This window comes from Pogoniulus pusillus, chromosome 37, assembly GCF_015220805.1.
Source record: "Pogoniulus pusillus isolate bPogPus1 chromosome 37, bPogPus1.pri, whole genome shotgun sequence".
NCBI lineage: Eukaryota > Metazoa > Chordata > Aves > Piciformes > Lybiidae > Pogoniulus > Pogoniulus pusillus.
In genome coordinates this window covers 708,955-734,904 of record NC_087300.1, presented here as the reverse complement: position 1 = coordinate 734,904, position 25,950 = coordinate 708,955, and the positions used below count along the sequence as shown (strand labels likewise).

Here is a 25,950-nt window from a genome sequence, read left to right as displayed (position 1 = left end):
GTGACTTAAAAGGCTGCCTGTGTGGCAAGGCCATAAATCCAGCAGCCTTGCAGCTGCATTCAGCTCACCAAGGCACTGCTGGCCCAGGCTGAGTAACTTCTTCCTTTTAGGGCCTTGATGAGCAGCTGTGGGAAAGCAGCTGGAAGTCAGCAGGGAACTTTGCAGCTCTTTTCTGTGGTTGGTTTGGGGTTTATTGCACGTTTCAGAGTAGGTGTATGTGGCCTACAGGAATGCCATGGGAGCCAGGAGCTGGCTTCCAAGCGGGGTTGCCCTGGTGGAGCTGCTGGGTTTGTTGTCTGGTGGCTGTGCCCTTCAGCCTGACTGCAGTCTGCCTGTTAGCCATGGCTGCAGGAGTGAAGGTGGCAGAGCCCTGTCCCTCTGAGGAGAGGCAGCTGTGGAGGAGGTTTTGTGGTGCATTTAAAGTAGTGTAGCTTGTGTGGGGAACAAAAAGGAAAGACAGAAGCAGCCTGAAGTGTGGCTGCAGCACTGCACAGCATCCAGGTCTGAATGCAGTGCTGGCAGATCTGTTCCTCCTCCTGAGGGCAACACAGATGAAGTTCTGTTGGAGGTGAAAACATTTCAGAACTGAACAGCTCTCAAAGATTTGAAGCCATTTTGCTCTTGAGGATGTGGCTGAACCCCTGGGATAGCCAAACTCTAACACAGGACCCAGTCTTTGGTCTTCTGCTTGAAGAGTGAGCTGGAGAAAGTCGTCCTCCAGCTCCCAGACCTGCTGCCTTAGGAGACAAGACCTTGCCACTGACTCTTTGGAGTAAGCATCTGTTTGTTCCTTGCCTTCTCTAGGCCTCCTGGTTATCCCAACATGAATCAAGGGGGAATGATGGGCACTGGACCCCCTTATGGCCAGGGAATCAACAGCATGGCTGGGATGATAAACCCCCAGGGCCCACCCTACCCAATGGGCGGGAACATGGCCAATAACTCTGCAGGTAAGGCAGTGCTGCCTGCTGGGCACTGCATGGCTTTCACTGTACTGCCTTGAAAATCAGTGCTGAAGGTTCTCTGAACTTCCTAGGGATGGCAGCAAGCCCTGAGATGATGGGGCTGGGGGATGTCAAACTGACACCTGCAGCTAAAATGAACAACAAGGCAGATGGGACACCAAAGGCTGAATCCAAGTCAAAGGTAAAATGGTTTGGGTTTTGTTGGCAGTGACTCTTGCAGGATTATTACATCTGCTGATGAGTAGTCTGGGGTGCAGGAGCTCCCCTAGAACCTCCTGCTGAAGTTCTCTGCTTTGGGAGTTCAGTTTTTAAGTGAGTTTGGAGAGGCAAAGCCTTCTCTGCCTTTCCTCCAAGTATGTCTGCTGGAGGTGGTGGAGGACTAAAGAATGTGCTCAGGCACTACATCAAAAGACAAGGGGGGAGCAAGGCGAGGTGCAGGAGCACAGGTTTTGTGTCCAAACACAGCCTTTGAGGATTGGGTGGATCAGGTGTGTAGGAATTGGTGTCTGGAGCTCAGACTTCACAGCCCTCACCTCTGCACTCAGGAATTCCCAGATCCCTGTGGTCTCAGATGCTTCTCTGTCAAGGCTCCTGGAGCTTGGGCTGCTGTCTGTAGCTTTTGGAAAGCTGCAAGCCCAGGCACTGTGTGCCCTCCCTGAGCAGCAGCTGCTGTGTGCTGCCTGTCAGAGGGTCCTTGCCTGGCCCTGCACTGAGCTGTCCCCAGGAGAGCAGCAGAACTTTGAACTCTTTCCCGACTGCTTTGAAACCATCTCAGATATGAACCTTCTGCTCCTGCGCTGCTCTTTGAGCTGCTCTGACAGCTCTGTCCTCTCCTAGAAGTCCAGTTCCTCCACTACAACCAATGAGAAGATCACCAAACTCTATGAGCTGGGAGGTGAGCCCGAGAGGAAGATGTGGGTGGATCGGTACTTGGCCTTCACCGAGGAGAAGGCCATGGGCATGACCAACCTGCCGGCGGTGGGCAGGAAGCCCCTGGACCTTTACAGGCTCTACATCTCAGTGAAGGAGATTGGAGGATTGACTCAGGTGAGTGTCCAGCAGCCAGCTGTGGTTGCTGAGGGCTTGTAGCCTGTCACAGACCGGTGGGCGGCACAGCCCCAGGCTGGCTTTGGAGCTGGGTGTGAGCTGTGGCTTCCAGCTGTGCTTGTTGGCTTGGGAGCCTGAACTTCAGCACCCCTGAGGTGAGCCCCAGGGCTGGGGGGAAACAGTTTGTGGTGAGACAGAGTCACAGAAACATGCAGGCTGGCAAAGCCCCTCAGGGTCGCCAAGTCCAACCTAGAACTGTACAAGATTCACCTAAACCATGTTCCCCTAAGCACCACATCCAAACCACCCTTAAACACATCCAGGGTGGGTGACTCCACCTCCCTGGACTGCCCTGACCTCTCTCCCCATGAAAAACTTCTTCCTATTGTCCAATCTAAACCTCCTCAGCCTCAGCTTGAGGCCATTCCCCCTTGTTGTGTCTCCAGTTACCTGTGCAGAGAGCCCAGCAGCAGCCTCTCCACAATGCCCCTTCAGGTAGCTGTAGACAGCAAACTCGGGTCAAGGAGGTCTTTTCCCTGCTTTGATCAGGGCAGAGGTTGGTGAGCCTTTGTCTTTGCATCTGGCTGTCAGCTGCCCTCATGCCTGATGCCATTTGCAACCTGCCCCTCTCTGAAAAAGCTTTCTGTGGCTGAGGAAGGAAGTCTCCTAGCTTGGGGTTTTGCACACTGCTGTTTCTGCTCAGGTCAGCCCTTGCTGCATCCCCTCTGTTAGCTGGGAGGTGTTCACAGCTTCTCAGAAAGCTTGCTGGAGAAGGTTTTGGGTTTAGAGCCTCTGGTTTGGTGGTGTGCAGGTCAATAAAAACAAGAAGTGGCGCGAGCTGGCCACCAACCTGAACGTGGGCACGTCCAGCAGCGCCGCCAGCTCGCTGAAGAAGCAGTACATCCAGTGTCTGTACGCCTTCGAGTGCAAGATCGAGCGCGGCGAGGACCCCCCGCCCGACATCTTTGCAGCTGCTGACTCCAAGAAGTCTCAGACTAAGATTCAGCCTCCCTCTCCAGGTGAGCTCAGCCTCCCTCTCCAGGTGAGCTCAGCCTCCCTCTCCAGGTGAGCTCAGCCTCCCTCTCCAGGTGAGCTCAGCCTCCCTCTCCAGGTGAGCTCAGCTGCTGCTGGCCGGAGGCGCGCAGGGAGCGTTGGATACAGCAGATCTCTGACACTGTTCACCTGACCCCGTGGGCTCAGACTGGTGCCACAAAGCCCCCTGGGTCTGTCTGCAACCAGGTCCTCCCTGGTTGTGCAGGGTAAAAACCTTTGGAATGTGGCAGTGAATGATCAGAATCATCAGGGAATGGCCTGGCTGAGAAGGGCCTTTGCAAGGTCATTCGGCAGCAAATGAGCAAAGAATGGATTGGATTGGAAGGGACCTTTCAAGGTCATCTGGGCTGCAGCCAGCACAGACATCCCCAGCCAGAGCCCCAGATCACCTGGTCTGGGATGGTTCCAGGCATGGAGCATCCCCCACCTCTCCAGGCAACCTGGGCCAGGCTAAGATGATAGCAGGAGTAAGTCACAGCCCCCTGGGATGGTTCACTTCTTGTGTCCCACCTCTGCACTAAACTTAAGAAAGGAAGATGTAAAAATACCTACACACAGCCCAGTGCTGACTGATCCACAGGCACCCTGCGAGGACCTGGTGGAGAGGTCTGGAGTTAGCCCTGCCAGGTGATCTCTGCTCTCTGCAGCAGCCTTTGGTGCCCCTGCTTAGCTCTGAGAGCCTGCTGGAAGAGTTGTGCTGATTCTGCCCCTGCAGGTGCTGCCTTCTGGCAGTAAGTACTTGCTGTGGGTGTGTGCTACTCTTCCTCAGGAGTTCCTCCTCTCTGTCCTCACCAGGAGGCAGTGAGGACATCCTGAGACTGCACAGAGAGTTGTGAGCCTGTCACAGTTTGGATGCTCTAGAGATGAGCCCCTGGAGACTGAGCTTGTGCTGTCTCAGCCTGGATGGGATGCTCCAGTTTCTGAATACTTAGCCAAATGCAGATTTGTTAAGCAAAAAGCAGAGGAGAAAGCATCCAGGCTGGCCCTGCCTGCTGCACTCTTCAGAGAGCCTCTGATGGTTTCTGTCTCGTTTGCATCGAGTTCAGTGCTTGCATTGCTGCTGGACTTGCCAACCCTTTGAGCTTGTTCTCCAGTTTTTCCTACAAGTGAGACCTTCAGATGCTTTTTCTGGTCAGGAGCCTGATCATGTAGGTGAAATAAAAACTTTTCCCTGCTTTGAAGTTCCTCTAATACTTGCAAAAACTGCTTTTTTGGATCTGAAACCTGGCATCACCTCTGGCAGCTCCTGAGGAGTGCAAGAACCGACCCTCCTTGGACTCAGCTCAGCCGTCCCAGCCCTGCTAAGCCCTCAATTGACATTCTCAGCCAGATGCTTTGTTGGCAGCTCCATTCATCTCTGCTCTCTGACAGTGGTGGTGTCTTAAACAGCTGCATCTTGTCTTGTCACCAGCCAGGAAGCTGTCCCAGGGCAGCTTCCCCCTTAGAGTCTTCTGCAAGATAAAAACTTGTGTGGCACTAGGCTGAGTTTGGCTGAACTGGACCACGGAGCCATCCCCACGTTCTTTCAAAACCTCTTCTTGCCCCCTGAGATGTGAGGCAGTGGAAAAAAGATGTTAAGAGAGGCATCTGGAGAGTGGCGAGGCTCCCTAGGAGCCTCTTCCAGCTCCTCCCAGCAGCAGGTGCCTGTCAGAAGAGTGCAGCACTGCTCAGCTGGCTGCAGCTGGCAGGGTGGTGTGTGGAGGCTGCGAGCTGCCCTCGGGGCTGTGGCACAGCTGATCCCTTCAGCACACCAGCAGGAGGGATTCTTGGGGCTGCTGTAGGATTCTCCAAGCACCACTTTGTGAGGCCTCGCAGGACAATGCCCTGGGCAGAGCGGGTGGTGCTGGAGCTGCTTCCCATAGCCCTCAGGAACCAGCAGTGCTTGCAGAAAGGCTTTGGCTGGAGCGGGCAGGGGGCAGCCAGGGGGGCACCAACGCAGACCTGCTCGGGTGCCTGCTGGTGACCTGCTGCCTGTCCCTGGGGAGGTGCCAGCAGCCTGCCATGGGATTCTGAGTGTCAGAGCGTGGAACTGGCCTGGCTCCAAGTGTGTGTAACTTTGTGAGTGGGAGTGACTGCGGCGGGTGGGGACAAACGCCAAACGGCAGCGGTGCGGGGAACGGCTCCAGGCCTCCTGCTGCCAGCGCCGGGCGGGCACCGGGGCGAGGGAGAATCCCGGGGGGAGGCGAGGGGAGCTGAGGAGGGAAGGAGAGCGGCGGGGAGGGCCCATGAATGAAGCTCCCTGCTGGGCTCTGCTCAGCCCTGCCTTCTCCAGAGACCTCCCCGGGCTGGGAGGGAGTCCTGGAGACAGAGGACAGGGTGCCAGGAAGGTGGGGTGTAAACAAACATGCCCCGAGCCTGACCTCGGAGGGTTTTAATGAATAGCTGAAATGAGTCATCAAGCAGCAGGGCTGAAGCTGAGGGATATCGGTGCTGGGAACTGATGGAAGCGTTAATTAAGAGCTCAGCTCTTGCTGGCTGTGAGGAGCAGATGAAGCCGGGAGCTGAGGCTGTCACCGGGACGCAGGGCCAGAGGAGTGGCTGGCACATGACAGGCTGCGAGCTGTGATGAAAGCTTCCTGCAGCAGAAAGCAACCCCCCTACAGAGCCAGGAACTGGCTGGACGGGTTTTGTCTTCAGCCAAAGATCCGGCAGCTCCGGCATTCCCTGTTCCAGGAATCCTTGGGAGTGGTGCTTGAACGAACCTGCCTGAGTTAACCCCTCTGGAAGGGCAGTGCAGACAGAGGAGCCTTGTTCAGAGACTGGGTGACTTAGCTGACATCCTGGAGTTGTCACCACTAGAGAGAGCATGAGACGTGCAGGAGGGGGCTCCAAGCTACCTCCTCTCCGGGTAGGAAGTGAGGATGTCACTTGGCAGGACGCACTGTGCCCTGCCACAGCAGCAGCCCTGGAAGCTCAGAGCTTGGCCAGCACCACACAGCCCACAGTGGTTACGAATGAGAACGTGACAGTGAAGGTTTCAGCTTTAGGTTCCTGTATGTGGTTCTCCTGGGAAGTCTGCCCCAGTGTGTCCCTGAAACGTTGAGCTCCTTCCACTTTCCCTGCCAGCTTCAGTCTCTCCTCCTTGAGGGACTCCTGTTTGTGTTCTTCTTGAGGCTGGTATTTTGGGAGGTTCTGGGTTGCCTCTGCAGGTGCAAAGCTGCTCACACCACATTTCTGTCGTTGCAGCGGGTTCAGGCTCCATGCAGGGCCCTCAGACACCTCAGTCCACCAGCAGCTCCATGGCAGAAGGAGGAGACTTGAAGCCACCAACCCCAGCATCTACGCCACACAGTCAGATGCCCCCTTTGCCAGGCATCAGGTAGGAACCACAGTGCCCTCTGCACCATGCTGGGGACAGGCAGCAAGCTGGGTTGTGGCCCCAGCTGGCAGGGGACTCTTTTTTGGTAGAGCTCCAGGGCTGGCTCCTTCGGTAAGGAGATTGCTCACAGCACTGCCTGCGAGTGGTCAGCGCTCGGGGGGTGGCATCGGGAGCAGCTCTTGATACCTCTCTGGGCAATAGCAGCACTTGGGAGGAGATCACAGGATCAGAGGATGTCAGGAGTTGGAAGAGACCCAAAGAACTCATCCAGTCTAACCCCCCCTGCCAGAGCAGGACCATGCAGTCTAGCTCAGGGCACGCAGGAGCACATCCAGATAGGCCTTGAAGGGCTCCAGAGAAGGAGACTGCACAGCCTCTCTGGGCAGCCTGTGCCAGGCTCTGGGACCCTTACAGCAAAGAAGTTGCCCCTTGTGTTGAGCTGGACCCTCCTGTGCTGCAGCTTCCATCCATTGCTGCTTGTCCTACCCCAGGCAGCAGTGAGCAGAGCCTGTGCCCCCTAATCCTGGCCATCCCTCAGATAGTTATAGACATTGATTAGGTCCCTTCTCCGTCTTCTCTTCTCCAGACTAAGCAGCCCCAGGGCCCTCAGCCTCTCCTCCCCAGCAGTGTGGGGAAAAGCCTGCTGAGGAGCACCGTGGCCCTCTCTCACTCTGTGTTTTTGGACCAGGAGTAACTCGGTGGGCCTTCAGGATGCCTTTGCAGATGGAAGCGATCCTGCGTTCCAGAAGCGGAACTCCATGACTCCCAACCCGGGGTACCAGCCCAGCATGAATGCCTCTGACATGATGGGGCGCATGTCCTACGAGCCAGGCAAGGACCCCTACGGCAGCATGCGGAAAGGTGAGGCTCTGGCGCTGCTCTCTGCTGCCAGCCTGCCGGCAGGCACTGGGCAGCCCTAGCAGACGGGACCCTGACTGCTTCTGCTCTCACGTTTCAGCTCCGGGAAGCGACCCCTTCATGTCCTCAGGGCAGGGCCCCAACAGTGCTATGGGTGACCCTTACAATCGTGCTGCAGGCCCAGGGATGGCTAACATGGCCATGGGACAGCGGCAACACTACTCCTACGGAGGTCCTTACGACAGAGTGAGGTGAGTGCTGCTGACTCCTTGCCGCTCAGCCTTTCTCTTGGAGCAGCAGGAGTGAACTTCAGAGGATGCGTTGGGGGTTTGTCTTTACCTCCGTGTAGGACAGAGCCTGGTATGGGACCTGAGGGCAACTTAACTGCCGGCACTCCGCAGCCAAACCTCCTGCCTTCCACCCCGGAGTCGGGGATGTACTCTCCCAGCCGCTACCCGCAGCAGCAGCAGCAGCAGCAGCAAAGGTCTGTGCAGAGTCCTGTCACAAACAGCTCTTGTGGAGGTGGAGCCAGCACCTCAGCAGACTTCTGACTCCTTTGTTTCCTCTCCAGACATGATTCCTATGGCAATCAATTCTCCACTCAAGGCACGTCCTCGGGCAGCCCCTTCCCCAGCCAGCAAACTACCATGTACCAACAGCAGCAGCAGGTAAAGGATCAGAAAGGGGCTGGTTTGATGGGCAGAGCAGAGCTTGATCTCTGAAATCCCTAGAAAGAGGATGGAAACTCTTTGGGCTGTGTGTGTTGTCCATGTGTACAGTGAAGGAGCTTGTCCAGGAGGCTTCCCCCCCCAGTTTCCAGATAGTTTGGGTAAGTTTTAGTGTTCCCAGCACTCTCCTGGAGAAGAGAGGTTGTGTAGCTTGCAGGCACACAGAGCCTGGCCAAGCAGCAGGAAGCTTCGTTGGGCTTCTCTGCGCCTCTGGAACATTCTGAAGCCCTTCACGTTTGGGTAACACTTCTGCTCCAAGCGATCAGATGAGTTTGGTTGGGCTAAGTCCTCGGTGGCTCTGGGGAGCTCTTCCAGGCTGGGTCATTCTGTGCAGCCCAAGGGCAGGCTCTTTTGTCTTTGCTCTTACTGAACCTGCGGACGAAGGCTCCTCCCCTGCCCCTCTGCCGCCTCCTCCCCGTTCTCAAAACCCCCAGGTTGGTTTTGGGGCAGAGTTTGAATGAACACCCATCTCTGTCCACAGTCTTCATACCTGACTTGCTCTTTGTATCAGTGCCAGGGCCCAGAAGGTTTTTCCTGGTGCTTTTGAGTCCTCTGGTTTAGGAGAGCATAGAGAGGGCACTCACCAGGCTGTGCTAAGAATAATTCCAACTGCTCTGCAGTTTGGCTCTGCAACCAGAGCCACAGGGCACTGAGCCAGGAGTTCCAGTTCCTCTGGTTCTTGTCGTCTTTGAAGCCCTACAGCCCCATCTGAAGCCAGTCATGACCGTAGAGAGCATGGAGCAGCCAGAGCCTGGACCCTCGGAGGCAAGAGAGGGCTTGGGCTTTAATTTTGGCTCAGCAATTGACTGTTCCCTCCATTTGCACTTGAAAGAAGTAGGGGGAGAACAGTTCTTGGTCCTTTCAGCGATCTGCAGATTTCAGACTGCAGCCTGCAGAAGCAGCAGGAACCAGCACAGTTTTCAGGTTTATCCTGTTTGATACTTCAGCAGAGACCTCTCTTTTGGGGAAGACCTGAGAGAAGTAGGGTCTGATAAAATTCCTGGGTGTGAAAAGAAACAGGAACCTGCACACAGCTTGGTTTGTGGTGAATGCAGAGCTGAGCCTTTTCTAGAGGCAGGCCCTTTCTGTGGGCAGATTTCAGCCCTCAGGGCATCCTTGTAGAATCCGCAAGGAAAGCACCCAGGCAGCCTCGAGGAACTGGCCTCGGCTTGTGGAAAGCTGCTGCAGGTCAGGTTGGACGTGGCTGATGAGGAGAGGAGGCTCAGCCTCCCGCAGGCCATGCTGTGGGGCATGTCCCCTGGCTCAGAGTAACTCTGCCTGCTGAGGCTGGGCTCTGATGATGACAGACTGCCCGGCTGGAAGGGCCCCCAAGGATCGTCTGCTTCAGCCTCTCTAGGTGATGGTGTGGTTGAAAGCAGCTGGCACAGCACCCTGGCAAGCTGAGCCTGATAACTGCCCGGTGCAGGGCAATCCACTGCTGCCCCTGGGAGATGGTTCCAGTGCCCATCTGTGCTCAGAGTGGCCCCTGGAGCCCAAGGGGCATCCCCGCAGCCGGACCTTGTGCCCAGCAGCCCCTGTCTCCTCTCCGAAGGCAGGCTCCACGCCGCCGGCAGCCGCCCCGTCCTGGCCGGCGCTGCGCTGCCCGCCCGGTAACGCGAGGCTGTCGCTGCCTTTGTGTCCCCGCAGAACTACAAGCGGCCCATGGACGGCAGCTACGGACCCCCCGCCAAGCGGCACGAGGGGGAGCTCTACAGCGTCCCCTACAGCGCGGGGCAGGGGCAGGCGCCGCAGCCGCTGCCCGCAGCGCAGAGCCAGCAGCCGAGCGCGCAGCCGAGCGCGCAGCCGGCGCCGCAGCAGGACCTGTACAACCAGTACGGCAGCGGCTACCCCCCCGCCGAGCGCCGCGCCGCCGCCGCGCCCCAGAACCAGTTCCCCTTCCAGTTCGGCAGGGACAGGGTCTCGGCCCCGCCGGGCTCCGGCGCCCAGCAGAGCCTCCCGCCGCAGATGATGGGGGGCCCCATGCAGCCCGCCCCGGAGGGCCCGCAGCAGGGCACCATGTGGCAGGGCCGCGGCGAGATGGGCTACAGCTACCCGAACCGGCAGGGCGCCGGCGCCGCGCCCCAGGGGCCTGCGTACCACGGAGTGACTCGGACGGAGGAAATCCTGCACTCGGACCAGAGGGTCAACCACGAGGGGCCGTGGCCTTCCCACGGCAACCGGCAGCCTCCCTACGGTCCCTCTGCCCCCGTGCCCCCGATGACGAGGCCCCCTCAGTCTAACTACCAGCCCCCCCCCAGCATGCAGAATCACATTCCTCAGGTATCCAGCCCAGCACCTCTGCCCAGACCTCTGGAGAACCGCACTTCTCCCAGCAAGTCTCCCTTCCTGCACTCGGGGATGAAGATGCAGAAGGCAGGGCCACCAGTGCCTGCCTCCCACATCACACCAGCAGCTGTCCAGCCCCCCATGATCCGGCGAGACATCACCTTCCCGCCGGGCTCCGTGGAGGCCACACAACCTGTGCTGAAGCAGAGGAGGAGGCTGACAGCAAAAGACATTGGTAAGAGGGAGCTGCTCTGCTGGTGTCTGCCCAGGGGTGGGTCTTGCCTGTGCTTTGCTGTGCCAGGTGGAAGGGCTCTGCTGGCTTGGAGTTACGTTTTCATAGAGCCATGGAATGGGTTGGATTGGAAGGGACCTTAAAGCTCAGCTAGTCCCAGCCCCCTGCCATGGGCAGGGACACCTCCACCAGCCCAGGTTGCTCAAGGCCTCATCCAGCCTGGCCTTGATCACTACCGCTAGGGAGAGGGCACTCACAGCCTCTGTGGGCAACCTGTTTGAGGTGCTTGCAGGTTAGCTGTGATTTCAGACATCACTTTGGCATTGTCTGGGGAGAGACTGCTGGAACTCGGAGCCTGTGCATCATCTCTGCTCTTCCTGGGTCCAGAAAGCAGTGTCAGGGATCCTGTTGCATTTTGCAGATGCAGGAGCTGGGAACCTCTTGTGTTTATGTTACAGGAACTCCTGAAGCCTGGAGAGTGATGATGTCTCTGAAGTCTGGGCTGCTGGCTGAAAGCACGTGGGCCTTAGATACCATAAACATCCTGCTCTACGATGACAACAGCATCGTGACCTTCAACCTCAGCCAGGTGGGTGCAGATGCTTTCTGCTGCAGGTCTTTGCAGTGCTGATTTTGTAGGGGTTTTGGTCAGCAGCTCCTACCCCTGTGGGGCTCTCCAGCATCCCTGTGCCTGTGGAGCACACCAGGGCCAAGTGGAACCTGGGGACTGGCCTTGTGCTGGTCACTCGCTGGGCATTGTAAGCGATGCCCTCATCAGGGTGCAGCCTATATGCTCTCCTGGGGGCAGAGGAGGTGAGTGGTGAGGGGAGGCCACAATGGACTTTGCAGCCAGAGCGCTGGGAAGGGCTGGAGGCTGCTTGTGGCTTTGGTTTCCCTTCTGGCCTGGCTCTGTCCTTAGGGACGCCCATGCTGAGGATCAGCCTTTGCCGTGTGCCTCCATGGCTGTTGAAAAGCTGCTCAACGGTGCTGTAAGGGCTGCTTTGCTGAGTGCTGCCCTTCCCCTCTCTGTGTGTTCGCATAAGGTCTGGGGGTGCTGCATCTGGGCTTGCCTTGGTTCCTGTTCTCAGAGGATAGGAAGCTCTCTTCTGCAGACAGCTTATTACCAGCTTTAAGAATCCACTAATTCCCAGCACTGCTTAAATTCCCAGCACTGCTTAAATTCCCAGCCCTTTCACACTCTGCTTTCTCAGCACTGGCCTGAAGTTGTTTTCTGATCACTGTTCCCTTCCTCCCCCTCCTGTTTTTCTCCTCTTTCGTAGCTCCCAGGTTTGTTGGAGCTCTTGGTGGAGTATTTCCGGCGCTGCCTGATCGAGATCTTTGGAATCCTGAAGGAATATGAAGTGGGAGACCCAGGGCAAAGAACACTATTAGACCCCGAAAGGTTCTGCAAATCTTCAGCTTCCTCTCACGAAGAAGGGGAGGAGGAGGATGAACCACGGAGCCTGAACTGTGAGGAGGATGAGGAGGACGAGGAAGAGGAGGAGGCTGCATTCTCAAGCAAGGACAAAGTACCCCTGGAGAGCAGCGAGGAGAAGCTGGTGAGCAAATTCGACAAGCTGCCGGTGAAGGTGGTGCAGAAGAACGACCCCTTCGTGGTGGACTACTCGGCCAAGCTGGGGCGCGTGCAGGAGTTCGAGAGCGGGCTGCTGCACTGGCGCATCGGCGGCGGCGACACCACCGAGCACATCCAGACACACTTCGAGAGCAAGGCGGAGCTGCCTGGCACCCACAAGCGGCCTCCCTGCGCCTCCGCCGCCAGGAAGTGCTCAGCAGCCGAGAGCAGCCCCGGCACGAAGGAGGGAGAGGCTCCTGCGTCCGACAGCTCCTCGGAGAAGAGAATCACTGCCACCATGGACGACATGCTGTCGGCGCGCCCCGGCGCCCTGGCGGGCGAGGAGGAGGAGGTCAAACCTTTGGAAGCGGCAAAGGAGAGCAGCAAGTTTCCCTTTGGCATCAGCCCGGCTCAGAGCCACAGAAACATCAAAATCCTGGAGGATGAGCCTCACAGTAAGGACGAGACTCCCCTCTGCACCCTCCTGGACTGGCAGGACTCCCTGGCCAAGCGCTGCATCTGCGTCTCCAACATCATCAGGAGTTTGTCGTTTGTGCCGGGCAATGACTTTGAGATGTCCAAACACCCTGGGCTGCTGCTGATCCTGGGCAAGCTGATCCTCCTGCACCACAAGCATCCAGAACGCAAACAGGCGCCCCTGACCTACGAGAAGGAGGAGGAGCAGGACCAAGGGGTGAGCTGCAACAAGGTGGAGTGGTGGTGGGACTGCCTGGAGATGCTGCGCGAGAACACGCTGGTCACGTTGGCCAACATCTCCGGGCAGCTGGACCTCTCCCCTTACCCGGAGAGCATCTGCTTGCCCATCCTGGATGGACTGCTCCACTGGGCAGTGTGTCCCTCAGCAGAGGCCCAGGACCCCTTCCCAACGCTGGGGCCCAACGCGGTCCTGTCCCCCCAGAGACTGGTTTTGGAAACACTCAGCAAACTCAGCATCCAGGACAACAACGTGGACCTGATCCTGGCCACGCCACCGTTCAGCCGCCTGGAGAAGCTGTACAGCACCCTGGTGCGGTTCCTCAGTGACAGAAAGAACCCCGTGTGCCGGGAGATGGCCGTGGTGCTGCTGGCCAACTTGGCACAGGGGGACAGCCTGGCGGCCAGAGCCATCGCCGTGCAGAAGGGCAGCATCGGCAACCTGCTGGGCTTCTTGGAGGACAGCCTGGCGGCCACGCAGTTCCAGCAGAGCCAGGCCGGGCTGATGCACATGCAGAGCCCTCCCTTCGAGTCGACCAGCGTGGACATGATGCGCAGAGCCGCCCGGGCCCTGCTGGCCCTGGCCAAGGTGGACGAGAACCACTCGGAGTTCACCTTGTACGAGTCGCGGCTGTTGGACATCTCGGTGTCGCCCCTGATGAACTCCTTGGTTTCACAAGTGATCTGTGACGTACTGTTCTTGGTTGGCCAGTCATGACAGCTGGGGGATCCCCCCCGTGTGCGTGTGCGTGAGTGGAGCCCCTAGGAACTGACTGTTGCCCTTTATTTATGCAAAACCACCTCAGAATCCACTGTCTGCCCTGCGCTGTCCTGCTTCTCCCCCGGGGCCCGACGGCCCCGCTCCCCTTTCCCCTCTCCCTCCCTTCTCCCTTCCGATTTGTCCTGAATCCCCTATTAAAGGAGACAAAAGTTCTGGCTACAGAGAAGACTTTTTTTTTACTAAGTTTTGATTTGAACCAAAGTTGCTGTCGTTTACAGTGAGTTTGGGGAGAAAGAAAGAAACTGAGGCGCGCCCTGCCCGCGCTCACCCCGACAGGCGCCACTTTCCTAACCGTTTTTAATGCTAAACTCTGAAGGACACAACAAACAAAAACCAAAACACAAAGCAACTGTGCTGAACTCTGCTGTGGTTTATCCTTTTGTACATTCACAACTCCTTGCAGGAACCAAGAAGTGAACCCAGTCGTGAACAGCCCCGGTCCGAGGGAGCCCCCCCCCGTGTGCAGTAGAGTGTTAGAGAGAGAGAGAGCTTCGTGTACTGTACACCTCCAGCTGTCCAAAACCATTGCTGTAAAGATGTCTCACACGGAAGAAAAAGAGAGGAAAAGGATAAAAAAAAAAGAGAGAGGAAAGAAAAAAAAAGAAGGAAAAAAAAAAGGATAAAAAGACAAAAAAAAAAAGAGGACAAAAAGTGAAAAAGGCTCAGCAGGAGCTGTAGTTTTTACAAATGTTTTTAGTTAATGTCGAGGAGAAAAAGGAGAGGAAAAAAAAAAACCAAGAAAAAAAAGGCTTTTCCCCCAAAGTATCATGTGTGAACCTACAACACCCTGACCTCTTTCTCTCTTCCTCCTTGATTGTATGAATAACTGCCCCCCCCGCCCCCACGCCCTGAGATCACCTCTTTAGAACTGGTTTTAACCTTTAGCCGCAGCCCTGGGCGCTGCCACCCGTGTACATATCTCTGACGTTGTACATTGCACATACCCCCGGGCCCTGCCCCTCCTGCCCCTGCCCCCAGCACCCCTTTCTAGTAGGAGGAGTTAACGAGTTGATGACCTGCGAAAGCGAGACACAATTATTTAATCTCTTGCCAGACATCCCCTCCCCGGAGGATGCTGTACAGGTCTCTGTGTATAAAGTCATTGCTGTCTCAGCAGCCAAGCAACTGAGAGTTTATTTTTTGGGGTTTGGTTTTTGGTTTGTTCTTTTCTTTTGTTTTTTTCTCCCTGTTTTTTTTGTTTGTTCGTTTCTTTGGTTTATTTGGTTCTGTTTTGCTTTATTTTTGTTTCTAAGGGAGGTGTGACAAAGCTCCAGGTTCAGTTGAAGTTCCTGATGAAGAAACACAATTGAGATTTATTTTTTTTTTGGGGGGGGAGATTCCTTTTTGGGTTTTGTTTTTTTTTTTTTTTCCAGTGCTGAATTCTGCATATTTGTATTTCAGATGATGTAGCTAAAAAAAAAGAGAAAAAAAAAAGAAAAAAAAGGCAAAAGCAAAAAGAAACTTGCTGTAAATTCCTCCTTTTTTCCTTTTTTGGCTTAATGAATATCATTTATTCAGTATGAAATCTTTATACTATATGTTCCACGTGTTAAGAATAAATGTACATTAAATCTTGGTAAGATGTTTGTAAGGGTCTTCTTTGTGAGCAGAGCGGGGAGGTGGCTCTAGGGCAGGGCTTGGTGTGATGATGATGATGATGCAGGTTAGCTCCTTCCTGACATGCAACACAGAGAACTCCGAGGTCCTGCACTGTCTGAGTATGATAAAGTCTTGGCTCACTCTGGAGAGACCTCAGTGCCGTGGGCTCTGCTTTCTGCCTGGGCACCCCAGCACTATGGTTTCTGGCTCTGCTTTCTGCCTGGGCACCCCAGCACTATTGGCTCTGGCTCTGCTTTCTGCCTGGGCACCCCAGAGCTCTGGGTTCTGGCTTTGCTTTCTGACACCACAGAGTTCTGGGCTCTGGCTCTGCTTTCCCTTTGCCTTGAGTTGGTGTCTTGGCTTAGTGCTGCTTCAGCTGGGTAGGAGAGGCTGTGCAGCATGAGGTGAAGCTGTGACAGGGTGAGGAAGGCTCAGGAGGCAGCTCAGCTCCCTGTCAGCATTTTCATTCCCCTCGCAGCTCTCACATGCCCCTGGAGCTGTGCTGTGCTGTGCTCCCCTGAGGTCCTTCAGCAGAGGCTGGGGTTTTCCATCGGGCAGGGCTCTGATGCCCTTCAGCAAAGGGCCAAAGTTCAGGCTCTTCATGTGAAAATCTGCACTTTGCCAGGCACTAGGAAGTGCTTTTTTCATTTGGCCTGAAGCTTTATCCTCAGATAACAATGGAAGCGAGGACTGCGCCAAGCTCCTCTGAGCAAGAGAGCTCATTACAGGAAGGGCTTTCAGAGGCAGATGCCATTATTGCTCATCAGATCACCTCGGTTTATCCCACTGCTCTTCTAGCAAGCTCTCACTTCCCAGAGCCCTTCCAGAGCTGCAGTCCTTAAACTTCAGGTTCCTGGAAGTCATTGTGCCAGAATCTCAGATTGGCTCTTTTCATCATCAGGAGCAGTTTGGCAAAAGGAGAGGCCTTGAGATGGGTTTGGTAAGGGACAGGACTGGTGCTGAGCTTCCTTAGCTTTGCAGAGTGCCAAAGTGTGAGCTGAGAATCCTGCTGGACCTCACTGAATTGAATCCAGCCTCTCTGAGCCTTCGGTTCTGTTCTCGGGGAGCTCTGTTTCAGGCTGGTTACATTCATGTAAAATGCCCAAATTAACTGCCCCCTTTTTTTTTTTTTTTAACAGAAAGGACCTGAGCAGCAAGGCCGAAGACAGGGAAGTGAGCAGCTCTCGTGCAGCCTCTGCCTTCTTGGGGTGAGCTGAATCGTAAGCAAATGCTGCGTTTGGGAGGGAGAGGAGAGGCTGCAGTGGTGCCAAGTACCCATTTCACCACTGTCTGTACAAATGGTTGGTCTGAGCGGAGTCATTCGGCTCCCCCAGCGCTCGCACGGCCGCAGACACATCCACCTCTGCCCTCTGAAGGGGTGAGAAAAACAGCCCGGACCCGGAATGAGGAAAATGAGCACAGGCAGCGTTCGGGGCTTGTAATTAGGAACTGTTCTGAGAGCCACTCCTGAGCTCCGAGCTCAGCTGGGCTGCCCAGAATGCAACTCCTTGGTGCTCTGACCTGGTTCATACCAAAGCTTTCCGTTTCTGCAGGCACTCCTGAAACCCCACACCTCTGCCCCTCACGCTGCATCCTTCCCACTTCGACCAGCGAGAGACAAAATCTGAGTTCTTCCCTAGCCAGAGCTCCTCAAAAGCACTCAGGAGAGTCCCTTCAAGACTTGGCTGGCACTGAGAGTTTCTCGGTCGTTCCTGACGTGGGGTAAGGTCAGGTTGGTACCACAGCAAGTTGGCTTTAGGCACAGAGCTGCTGCCGCCTTTGCCCAGACGCTGCCATGCTGGCAGCAGGGACGAGCCCTGCCCGGCTCTGCTGAGGCTCCGGGAGCAGGGCTGGGCGCCTGCAGCATTTGCTGCCTCTGTCATCTCGGGGGCGAGATCTCGAGGGAAGCCAATCCCCCTGGAAACAGTAATTAATACAACCCCTGCCCCTGGCCAGGCTGCTGCTGTGCTGCTGCTTAACGGCTTTGGCAAGAGGCTGCTTCGATCCCTGCCACTGGTCCGGGGTTGTGCTGGGGCAGCTCCAGGAGCAGCTGGCTCTGGGCAGGGGCTGCTGCCGCCTCCTGCAGAGGGCAGCTTCTGCTTCCTCCTCAGCGCCTCAGCTGCGGCCGGACCCGATTCGGCCGCTCCGGCCCTGCCCGGCAGCCCTGGCGGACACAGGGCCCCGGAGGCAGCCCAGGGCGGGGCTGTGGCGGCGGAAGAGAGCAGCTCCCTTCTCGCAAGATGTTTGCAGCTCAACTTGCCGCTCCCCGGCCGCGGGAAGGTGAGTGGGGCTGGGCGGCGGCTCCAGGTGCCTCAGCAAGGCTCCGCTGCTGCGCTCGGGCCGGGGCCATGAGGCCTCCGCCCGCCCGTAACAAAGATGGCGCTGCCCAGCCCTGCCCCCGGCCGCCACGTGACGAGCCGCGCGCGCAGCGCAGGAAGAGGCGTGGCCGGACGTGGCGGCAGGGGGCGTGGCGGTGGCGGCAGGGGGCGTGGCGGTGGCGGCAGGGGGCGTGGCGGTGGCGGCAGGATGGAGCCGGCGCGGGAGCCGCGCGCGGGCCGCTCAGGTGGAGGAGGGATGGGGCCGCGTGCGCGCTGCGGGGGGCGGGGCGGAGGCAGAGCCCGCCCCCTCCCAGCACCGGAGGCCCCGCCCCTCAGGACCCCCTCCCCACGGGGGTGGGGCCGCGGCCGGGCCGGGGGCTGCTGGGGCCGGGGGCTGTGTCCCGAGAGCTGGGGGGGGGTCGAGCGGCCTCGGGCCGGGGGCCAGCCCAGGCAGGGAGCTCGGGGCTGCGAGGGGAGTGCGACCGGCGGCTCCTGCTGCGAGCGGGAGCGGGACGGGCGTCGGCTGCGGTCTGCTGTTGCTTTCCTGACCAGCCCTGCGCAGGGCCGCGTAGGTAGTGAGAGAAATCGAGTGCCGGCGCCTCGGGCCGGTATCGGCGGGCTCGAAGCTTCCACTGTGGCCGGCTCGGGGCTGGCGGCAGCGGCCGGGGCACGTGGGGCTGTCCGCGGTGAGCCATGGCTTGGAGTGTCCGCCCGGTGGTAACCAGCTGGAAACAGCTCCTCGGTGTGAAGCTGCTGCCGAGCGCTGCGAGGGAGGTGGTTTGAAGCGAAAGAGGGAGACGAGGCTGGAGAGAAGGAGGAAATTTTCACACCGAGGTGGGGACTGCCTGGCCCAGGCTGCCCAGTGAGGTGGGAGCTGCCCCGTGGCTGGCACCATTGCAGGTCAGGCTCTGAGCGACCTGCTAGGGTTGGGGATGTCCCTGCTGAGTGGAGGGGTTGGACTGCAGGAGCTTTGAAGGTCCTTTCCAACCCAAACCATTCTGCGATACTGTTTCAGTCATCATCCAGCCTCAGCACATCGCCAGCCTGTTCCACCACCAAAGAGAGGGGCACAACTCCCTTCCAGTCTATCCGAAGGTCAGAAGCAGCAGAACCAGAATGTGCATCCCCAGCAGCTCCCCAGAAGCTGGTCTGGGTGTGGATGTGCTTCCCACTCCCTGAGTGGAGAGTGGAGGCTGGAGCCAGGCAGGGGCTGGGTGAGAGTTAGGGCTCCTGCCAGGACAGGAGCCAGAACCAGAGGAAGTGGCATTAAGTTGTGCCTGGGGAGATGCAGGTTGGACACGAGGAACAATTTCTCCTCTGAAAGGGTTGTGAAGGCCTGGTCCAGGCTGCCCAGGGCAGTGGTGGAGTCCCCATCCCAGAAGGGGTTTCAGAGCCGTGGAGCAGAGGGATGTGGTCCGGAGGTGCCCTGGCGGTGCTGGGTCAGTGGTTGGAGCTGGCGAGCCGAAAGGGCTTTTGCAGCCTGCATGGGTCTGTGGTTTCAGTGATCCAGGTCAGTTTGCTCCCCGGGTGAGCGTTTCCCGAGGTACCAGGGGTAGAAGCGTTCCTGTTTCTCGGTGCCGTTTTCCGTTCAGGCGGAGCCGCGCTGGGGCTGCGGCCTCCGGTCCAGGAGCTGCAGTGGGGCGGGGGTGCAGGCGGCTGCGGGGCTGTGCGCTCCCAGCCGCACGGCAGCGGCCCCGGGAGAAGAGGACTCGTGGAAGGCGGCGTTCCTTTGGCGCCCTGCTCGGAGCACGGGTTTGACTGGTAGCTGGCAGCGGCTGCGGGAGCACCAGCCGGTGCCCGGAGCGCTGCTCTCCGAGTGTCTCGGACGCAGCCTGGAGCTGGTTTCCCGACGGGAATGCCGTGCGCCGCTCGGAGCCGGTTGCCGGGCGAGGAGAAGGCTCCGTGGCGAGCGCCTGCTGCCCCCGGGTGGTCACGGGCGCCCACTGCAGCCGAGCGGGCCGGGCCGGGCCCTGCTGCCGCTGCCACCCTCGTTCCCTGCCTGCGTTCGCAGCCCTTTCTGAGCCCCGTTTGTGTCACGGAGCAGAGGGGTGCGCAGACACTGCAAGCTGATGGAACTAGGGGGGAGCAGTGAGGTCTCCCCTCAGCCTCCAGGCGGCTTCTCCCCAGCCCTGCTCTCCAGACCCTTCACTGCCCTCCTTGCCCTTCTCTGGGCCAGTTCCAACCCCTCAGTGTTGTTGTGAGGGGCCCAAAACTGAACCCAGGATTCAAGGTGTGGCCTCACCAGCGCCCAGCACAGACAACCCCTGCCTGGCTGCTGCTAGCCTTACTATGGCTGATCCAGGCCAAGGATGCTGCTGAGAAGACTTTGCATCCTCTACTGAACTATTTTTAAGCTGCTTCTGCCTTTGGTAGCTTTCTGCACCCGTGCAGGTGCCCACTCAGAGCCATCCCAGCTCTGCCACCTCTCTCTCTTGCAGAGGGAGGGTTGTGGGCTGCAGCTCTGCTGTTTCAAGGTGTGCTGCTTGGTGACAGGAGCAGGCTTTGTAAGGCTGCTGTGCTGGGAGCTGCCTTGGCACATTCACCTTCACAGGAGGCTTTCTCTCTGATTTATTATATTTTCCCCCCCAAAAAAAACATATTTAAAGCACCAGGATGATTTTTTTCTTCTGTGGTGCTTGAATAGGATTTGCAGCTGTGAAAGTGCTTTAATAGAATTTACAGCTGGGGCTGAAGTATCCCCTGCTTAAAATATCAGCACAGCTTGGTGAGGCAGGAGAATGTGCCTCCCACCAGTTGCTTTGTCTGTGGCTCTGAATGCTCTGGAGCCAAGAGGAGAATATGAGCAACACCCCCCCCCCCCCCAACTTTTGTATCTGGCTAAATAGGAAGTGTAATCCTGTGGTTAGAGACTGGAGCTATAAATGAGCCTCCTCGGGGCTGGCTTTTGCTCTGCTGATGAGTTGCTTTCTGCTCCCTTGTGCAGTTTTTGTCAGGTTTGGGGTTTATTTTTCCCTCCATCAGTAAAGTGGGGAAAAGGAAAAGGGTTTGGGGGTCATTGGGTGCTCAGTTTGGGGATCTGAGGCATTGGATCAGAAGGGTGGGAAAGGAGCAGGATGTGGTGTTCCTGAAACCTCGCCCTGGGTCTTGGCGCTGGAGGGCAGCTATGGCTGCGGAGCCAGTGGGAGGGATGTGTTAGCTCAGCTAGCTGCAGAGCAGACTCTGCCTGCCTCTGGTGGCCCTGGGCCAGCAGCTTTCCTAGGTGGTCCCACAACATCAGTCTGGGATATACAGAGAAGAGAGCAGTGAGGCTCCACAGAGAGGTTTCAGTCCTGCAGGTGAGATTTGCAGGGAGGCGGTGGACGGGAGCCACAGCACATGCAGCTTGCATGGGGGCAGATGCCCTCACTCCAGAGAGCTGCACCCCTGCCAAAGCACTGCAGAGCTGCGGTGGTGAGCTCCGGGCAGTGGAGTGTCACATCGTGGGGACGATGTCTCTGCACCAGGGCGGGGTCAGGGCATGCCTGCAGAGGTACCCTGGCCCTGTGGGTGGGGCAGCTGGATAAAGGCACTCTTGGCTTCCCAGGGGCAAACACAGGGCAGGGAGCAGAAGGGAGTGGGGACTGTGCCAGGCAGCACCCAGCTGGCTGTGAGCTCCAGCAGCAAACTGCTCACACAGATGTTACCCACTCAGAGCCCACACCTCAGTGCTGCCTCTGTCCCCCAAAAATGCCTCCCTGAAACACTGCAATCCCATTTGGCTCAATGACAGCCTGTGTGGAGATGCTTGGCAAGCTCCTGGCTTGAGGTGCTGCTGTTTGTGCTGAGGCAGCCACTGGGGAAGCTGCTGAACTCCTCTGCTTCTGGTGCTTACACTGGCCCGGGCAGAAATGGGCTGAGAGTGTGTGGCATAGCCTCTGCCCCTGCCTCCTGGGCAAGGTTAAGAAGTCAGGGAAATTTTCTTTCATAGGAACAATATCAAAGATATCTTCTGCTCATCTCCCAGGTCCCAAATGTTCACAGGGACTTGCAGCCCTTTGAAGTGCCTGAGTAAATAAAGGCCACAAAAATGACCTGAGGGCTGGAAGCCCTCTGCTGTGAGGCCAAGCTGAGAGTTAGGGTTGTTGAGCCTGGAGAAGAGAAGGCTCCAGAGAGACCTTCTGGTGGCCTTTCAATGCTTAAAGGGGCTGAGCAGAAAGCTGGGGACAGAGTTTTGAGCAGGGCCTGTTGTGACAGGACAAGGGCGGGTGTTTTGAACACAGGGGGATTCAGAGTGGAGAAAAGGAGGAGATTTTTGACAGTGAGGGTGGAGAGCCCTGTCTCAGGTTGTCCAGAGGGGTGGGAGCTGCCTCATCCCTGAACTATCCCAGGGCAGGTGGTTTGGGGCTCAGAGCAACCTGCTCCAGCTGCAGATGTCCCTGCTGACTGCAGAGGATTGGACTGGATGACCTCTAAATGTGTTTTCCAACCCATTCCATGATTCTGTGAATTTACAAACACATCTGGCACCAGAAATACAGAGCCACAGAATGGCAGTCGCAGAGTGTATCTGGCTGGTATCTCCATGGTCATCCAGCCTTGGACCCAGCACTGAAGTGTTGCCACTAAACCGTGTCCCTAAGCACCAGGGCTGCAGGCTGCTCAAGCACCCAAACACCTTTCTGTTTGTGCTCTCTCTATCAATTCAGGTTTCCAGAACCGGAGGAGCACTTCCTAACACCAGTGACCTACCGAGGCAACCTTCAAGCTGAGGATGGAGCTGTGGAGCTGGCAAGACCCCTACCTGCGGGAGGTGGTGTGGTTCGCACTGTGCTGCAGAGCTGCGACCCTCCTGCTGCAGGCAAGTATGTTCCCAAGGCCAGGGCACTGCCGTGTCTGTTGTGTGCTGCTCCAGGGCCTCTCTTCAGCATTGCCTTGTGCAGCAAGAGCTGCCTGGCTTCGCTTGACCAGAGAACCTCTGGGGAACCACAGACCAGCTGCATCAGGACCCTGTTTGCATGCTTCAGGTGCAGGAGGCTGCTTGTGGACAGCAGAGGGGATTAGCTGTTGGGGGTGAGAAGAGTGAAGGACTGGGGAGGAGCAGCTGAGGGAGCTGGAGATGCTCAGCCTGGAGAAGAGGAGGCTGAAGGGAGACCTCATTGCTCTCTACAGCTCCCTGAGAGGAGACTGGAGTCAGGTCGGGAATGGGCTCCCCTCCCAAGGAACAAACGACAGGACAAGAGGAAGTGGCCTCAAGCTGCAGCAGGACAGGTTTAGGTTGGCCCTTCTGGTGCAGCACCAGCCCGAGGAGGCTGTGCAGCAGCAGGTCCCCAGCCAGCTGGCAGTGGTGGCAGCCTCTGGCCACCCCTGGGGAGGGCTAAGCGGAGCCATCAGCTGCTGCGGAAGCTTTGGTGTCAGAAATGCCAGCGGCCTGCTCAGAGCAGATGTGTGCTCCGTGGCCAGGCAGCAGCTCTGGGGGGGAGTTTCAGTCTCAGTTTGTTCAGTCTTGGCCTCTTCTGCTTTCCCTGCCAGTGCTGAGTTCATGGCAAGGGACTGGTCCCAGCCCACGTGTGGTTGAGCTCGGATCTGATCTGAGGTTTGGGGGTTTTAAAGCATCTTTTCCTTTGGGCTTAGATCTCTCTCTTCTCTCCTCTCTTTCCCCTTCCCTCTCTTCTCCCACTTGAAGCTCAGGATTTCTCCTCCTGCTTTGCTGTCCTTGGTAGGTGCCAGGAAGATCTCTGCTGACCTTCAAACCTCTCTTCTCTCTCTCCAGGCTCTGTTTAACCTCCTGATCCCCGATCACGCCGCCGACGCCTTCTCCCCGCCTCGGCTGTCGGAGGCCGGCCCGTGGGACGCGGTGGTGGAGCGGCTGCTGGGGGGTCTGTCGCGCTGGGACGCGGAGCACTTCCTCTTCATCGCGGAGCGCGGGTACCTGTACGAGCACAACTGCGCCTTCCTGCCGCTCTACCCCCTCAGCCTGCGCGCCGCGGCCGCGGGGCTGCTGTGGCCCTTGGGCCGCCTGCTGCGGGCTCGCAGCCGCCTGCTGCTGGCCGCGGCGGGGCTCAGCTCGCTCTGCTCCGTGCTGGCCGCCGCTGCGCTCTACGGGCTGGGCCGCGCCGTGCTGCGGAGCCGCCCGGTGGCTTTCCTGGCCGCGCTGCTCTTCTCGCTCAGCCCTGCCAGCGTCTTCCTGGCCGCTGCCTACTCGGAGAGCATGTTCGCCTGCCTGGCGTTCGGCGCCATGTGGCAGCTGGAGCGGGGGCAGAGCTGGCTCAGCGGGCTGCTCTTCTGCCTGGCCTCGGGGGTGCGTGCCAACGGGCTCCTCAACGCCGGCTTCCTGCTCTACTCCCGCGGCAAGCGCTTTGCCCTCCGGCTCCAGGCGGCTCCGGGGTCTGTCGGGAAGCTCCCTCCACTGTGGAAGCAGCTCCTCAGCCTGGCGTCCTCGGCGGTTCTGGTGTGTGCTGGCGTTTTCCTGCCTTTTGCTCTGTTCCAGTTTTATGCCTACCTGAGGTTCTGTGAGCCTGGCACCGGCCCGGAGCCCAGCGTGCCCCAGCCGCTGCTGCAGCTGGCTCGGGACAGAGGCTATCGCCTGGCAGCCATGGACGGGGTGAAGCCTCCTTGGTGCTCCCAGCGCTTCCCTCTGGTCTATTCCTACATCCAGGACTCCTACTGGGACGTGGGCTTTCTGAGGTATTTCAAGCTCAGGCAGATACCCAACTTCTTGCTTGCTTTGCCTGTCACCCTCCTGGGCTCGTGGGCTGCCTGGACCTACGTCACTGCAAACCCTCGGCACTGCCTGACTCTTGGTCTAGAGAGAAGAAAGAGTGAAGAAGGCAAGCCCAGAGCTGGGTTTTGCAGCCCTGCTCTCTTCGTCTACGTGGTCCACGCCACGGCGCTGCTGGTGTTTGGGTTCTTCTGCATGCACGTGCAGGTAGGAGGCTGACAGCAGCACACAGGAGTGGCTCTGCAAAGCAGTGGTGATAGTGACAGTGACAGCCTGAAGCTGTCCCAGCTGCAGGACAGCGCAGGGTGGTGCAACCCAACAGCTCTGCCTTCTTTGGATCTGCCTCTACAGAGGGTTTCCAAAGCTCAGCTTTAGTTGTTCTGCTGAATTGGAGAGTTCCTGCAGAGAGGGTGCCAGGTGCTCAGTGTGACAAGGACACCCAGACGGGGATCAAAGGCTCCAGCTGGTGTTGGGTGGTGTTTGGTGTGTGCTTAAGGCCAGGCTGGCCAAGCCCTGCTCCCGAGTTGCTGGAGGACAAGGATTCTGTCATTGTCATTTATGCCATGCTTAACGGATGGCAGCAGAACAGTCCAGAGCCTGTCAGTGGTCCCCAGAAGCGTGTGAAGGTCATGCGTGGGACACGGTGACTGGCACCAAAGGTTGGGGGTCCCAGTAGAAAATAATTGAATGGTGACATTCAAATCTCCCCTGAAGCTGCTGCCCCTGCCCAGCTCCTGAGCTGGATGGTGACAAGGATGTCAGGGAGAGGGTTGCCATGTTCATCCAGTGTCTGGGGACCACTTGGCTGTGTGCACAGCAGAGCAGGAGGAGATGGGGTGTTCCAGTGCCGTGAATCCTCAGGCCGTGTCCCTGTCCCCTTCACCAGCAGTGTGAGGCAGCAGATGGCTCCTCCCATGCCTCGGGAGCAGGGCTGGGCACTGGGGGACGATTGACCTGCTCTTTGCCCACCATCCTCAGGTGCTGACCCGGTTCCTTGGCTCCTCCTCTCCCATCCTCTACTGGTTCTCTGCTCACCTGCTTCAGGAACACGAACCCTTGCTCCGGAGTGAAGGGACTGGCGATCAAACCGTGGCACCTCACACTGAGAAGTCTCTTCTAGCTTCACCTGATGGGTCCCGTTGCAGAGGGACACCTGAAAACCCCCTGGTGAGGCTGCTGCTGAACTATAGGTTAATCACCCCCCTCAGCAAATGCCTCCTTGGATTCTTCCTGTCCTATTGGCTACTGGGACTGATGCTGCACTGCAACTTCTGGCCGTGGACGTAGCAAGGGGACACATGAGTGCAGATGGGCAGTGGGGCAGAAGCACTCTCAGAACCAAACCTTTGTGTAGAAGCCTGACATGATGCAGTGGTGCTGCCCAGGGCAGTGCTGGAGTCCCCATCCCCGGGGGGGCGGTTCGAAGCCGTGGAGATGTGGTGCTGAGGGCCGTGGTTCGGAGGTGACCTGGCAGTGCTTGGGTAAGGGCTGGGTGAATTTAAAGGTCTCTTTTCACCAGCAGGATTCTGTCGCTCTCTGAGCTGCTCGGTCCTCTTCGCTTCCTTCCCTAGCGCTTGTTGCAGGCGAGCCCTGAGGGCACGCATGGGACTGGGAACAAGGCCTGGCTCTGGGGGCAGCGGTGTGAGCATCGCCCGCTCCGCAACAGACAGCGGGCGCGGAGCCGGGCGTCAGCCCCGGGCTCCCCGGAGTGGCAGAGCCCGGTGGGGCCGGCAGGGGGCGCGCCGGGAAGCGGCGGAGCGGGGCGAGGCGCGGCGGGGCCGGCAGGGGGCGCGCCGGGAGGCGGCGGGGCGAGGCGCGG

General features: G+C 58.1%; 3 protein-coding genes across 7 annotated transcripts in view; all 3 read left to right on the top strand.

The window, feature by feature from the left end:
• ARID1A (AT-rich interaction domain 1A) overlaps window positions 1-13,722 on the top strand; it is a 58,713-nt gene extending 44,991 nt beyond the window's left edge. The window contains exons 9-20 of the mRNA XM_064172646.1: window positions 805-950; window positions 1,037-1,146; window positions 1,803-2,012; window positions 2,824-3,031; window positions 6,252-6,384; window positions 7,073-7,245; window positions 7,343-7,493; window positions 7,592-7,726; window positions 7,814-7,910; window positions 9,618-10,491; window positions 10,947-11,077; window positions 11,769-13,722. Coding sequence (XP_064028716.1) covers window positions 805-950; window positions 1,037-1,146; window positions 1,803-2,012; window positions 2,824-3,031; window positions 6,252-6,384; window positions 7,073-7,245; window positions 7,343-7,493; window positions 7,592-7,726; window positions 7,814-7,910; window positions 9,618-10,491; window positions 10,947-11,077; window positions 11,769-13,493 — 4,093 coding nt within the window. The 3' untranslated portion in view covers window positions 13,494-13,722. The remainder of the gene's footprint in view (window positions 1-804; window positions 951-1,036; window positions 1,147-1,802; window positions 2,013-2,823; window positions 3,032-6,251; window positions 6,385-7,072; window positions 7,246-7,342; window positions 7,494-7,591; window positions 7,727-7,813; window positions 7,911-9,617; window positions 10,492-10,946; window positions 11,078-11,768) is intronic.
• NUDC (nuclear distribution C, dynein complex regulator) overlaps window positions 8,745-25,950 on the top strand; it is a 64,480-nt gene continuing 47,274 nt past the window's right edge. Inside the window, exon 1 of the mRNA XM_064172658.1 lies at window positions 8,745-8,748. The gene's annotated coding sequence lies outside the window, so the exon portion shown is untranslated. The remainder of the gene's footprint in view (window positions 8,749-25,950) is intronic.
• On the top strand, window positions 17,274-25,655 carry PIGV (phosphatidylinositol glycan anchor biosynthesis class V). 5 transcript variants are annotated; one of them, XM_064172653.1, is made up of 5 exons: window positions 17,650-17,718; window positions 22,120-22,271; window positions 23,184-23,861; window positions 24,069-24,338; window positions 25,110-25,655. In XM_064172653.1, the coding sequence occupies exons 2-5, from the start codon at window positions 22,185-22,187 to the stop codon at window positions 25,416-25,418; spliced, it is 1,344 nt and encodes a 447-aa protein (XP_064028723.1). In that variant the 5' UTR covers window positions 17,650-17,718; window positions 22,120-22,184; the 3' UTR covers window positions 25,419-25,655. The 5 variants fall into 5 exon arrangements, with proteins under 5 accessions (XP_064028720.1, XP_064028723.1, XP_064028719.1 ...); XM_064172650.1 differs by lacking the exon at window positions 17,650-17,718 and adding an exon at window positions 17,274-17,435 and having other exon boundaries at window positions 23,184-24,338; XM_064172649.1 differs by having other exon boundaries at window positions 23,184-24,338.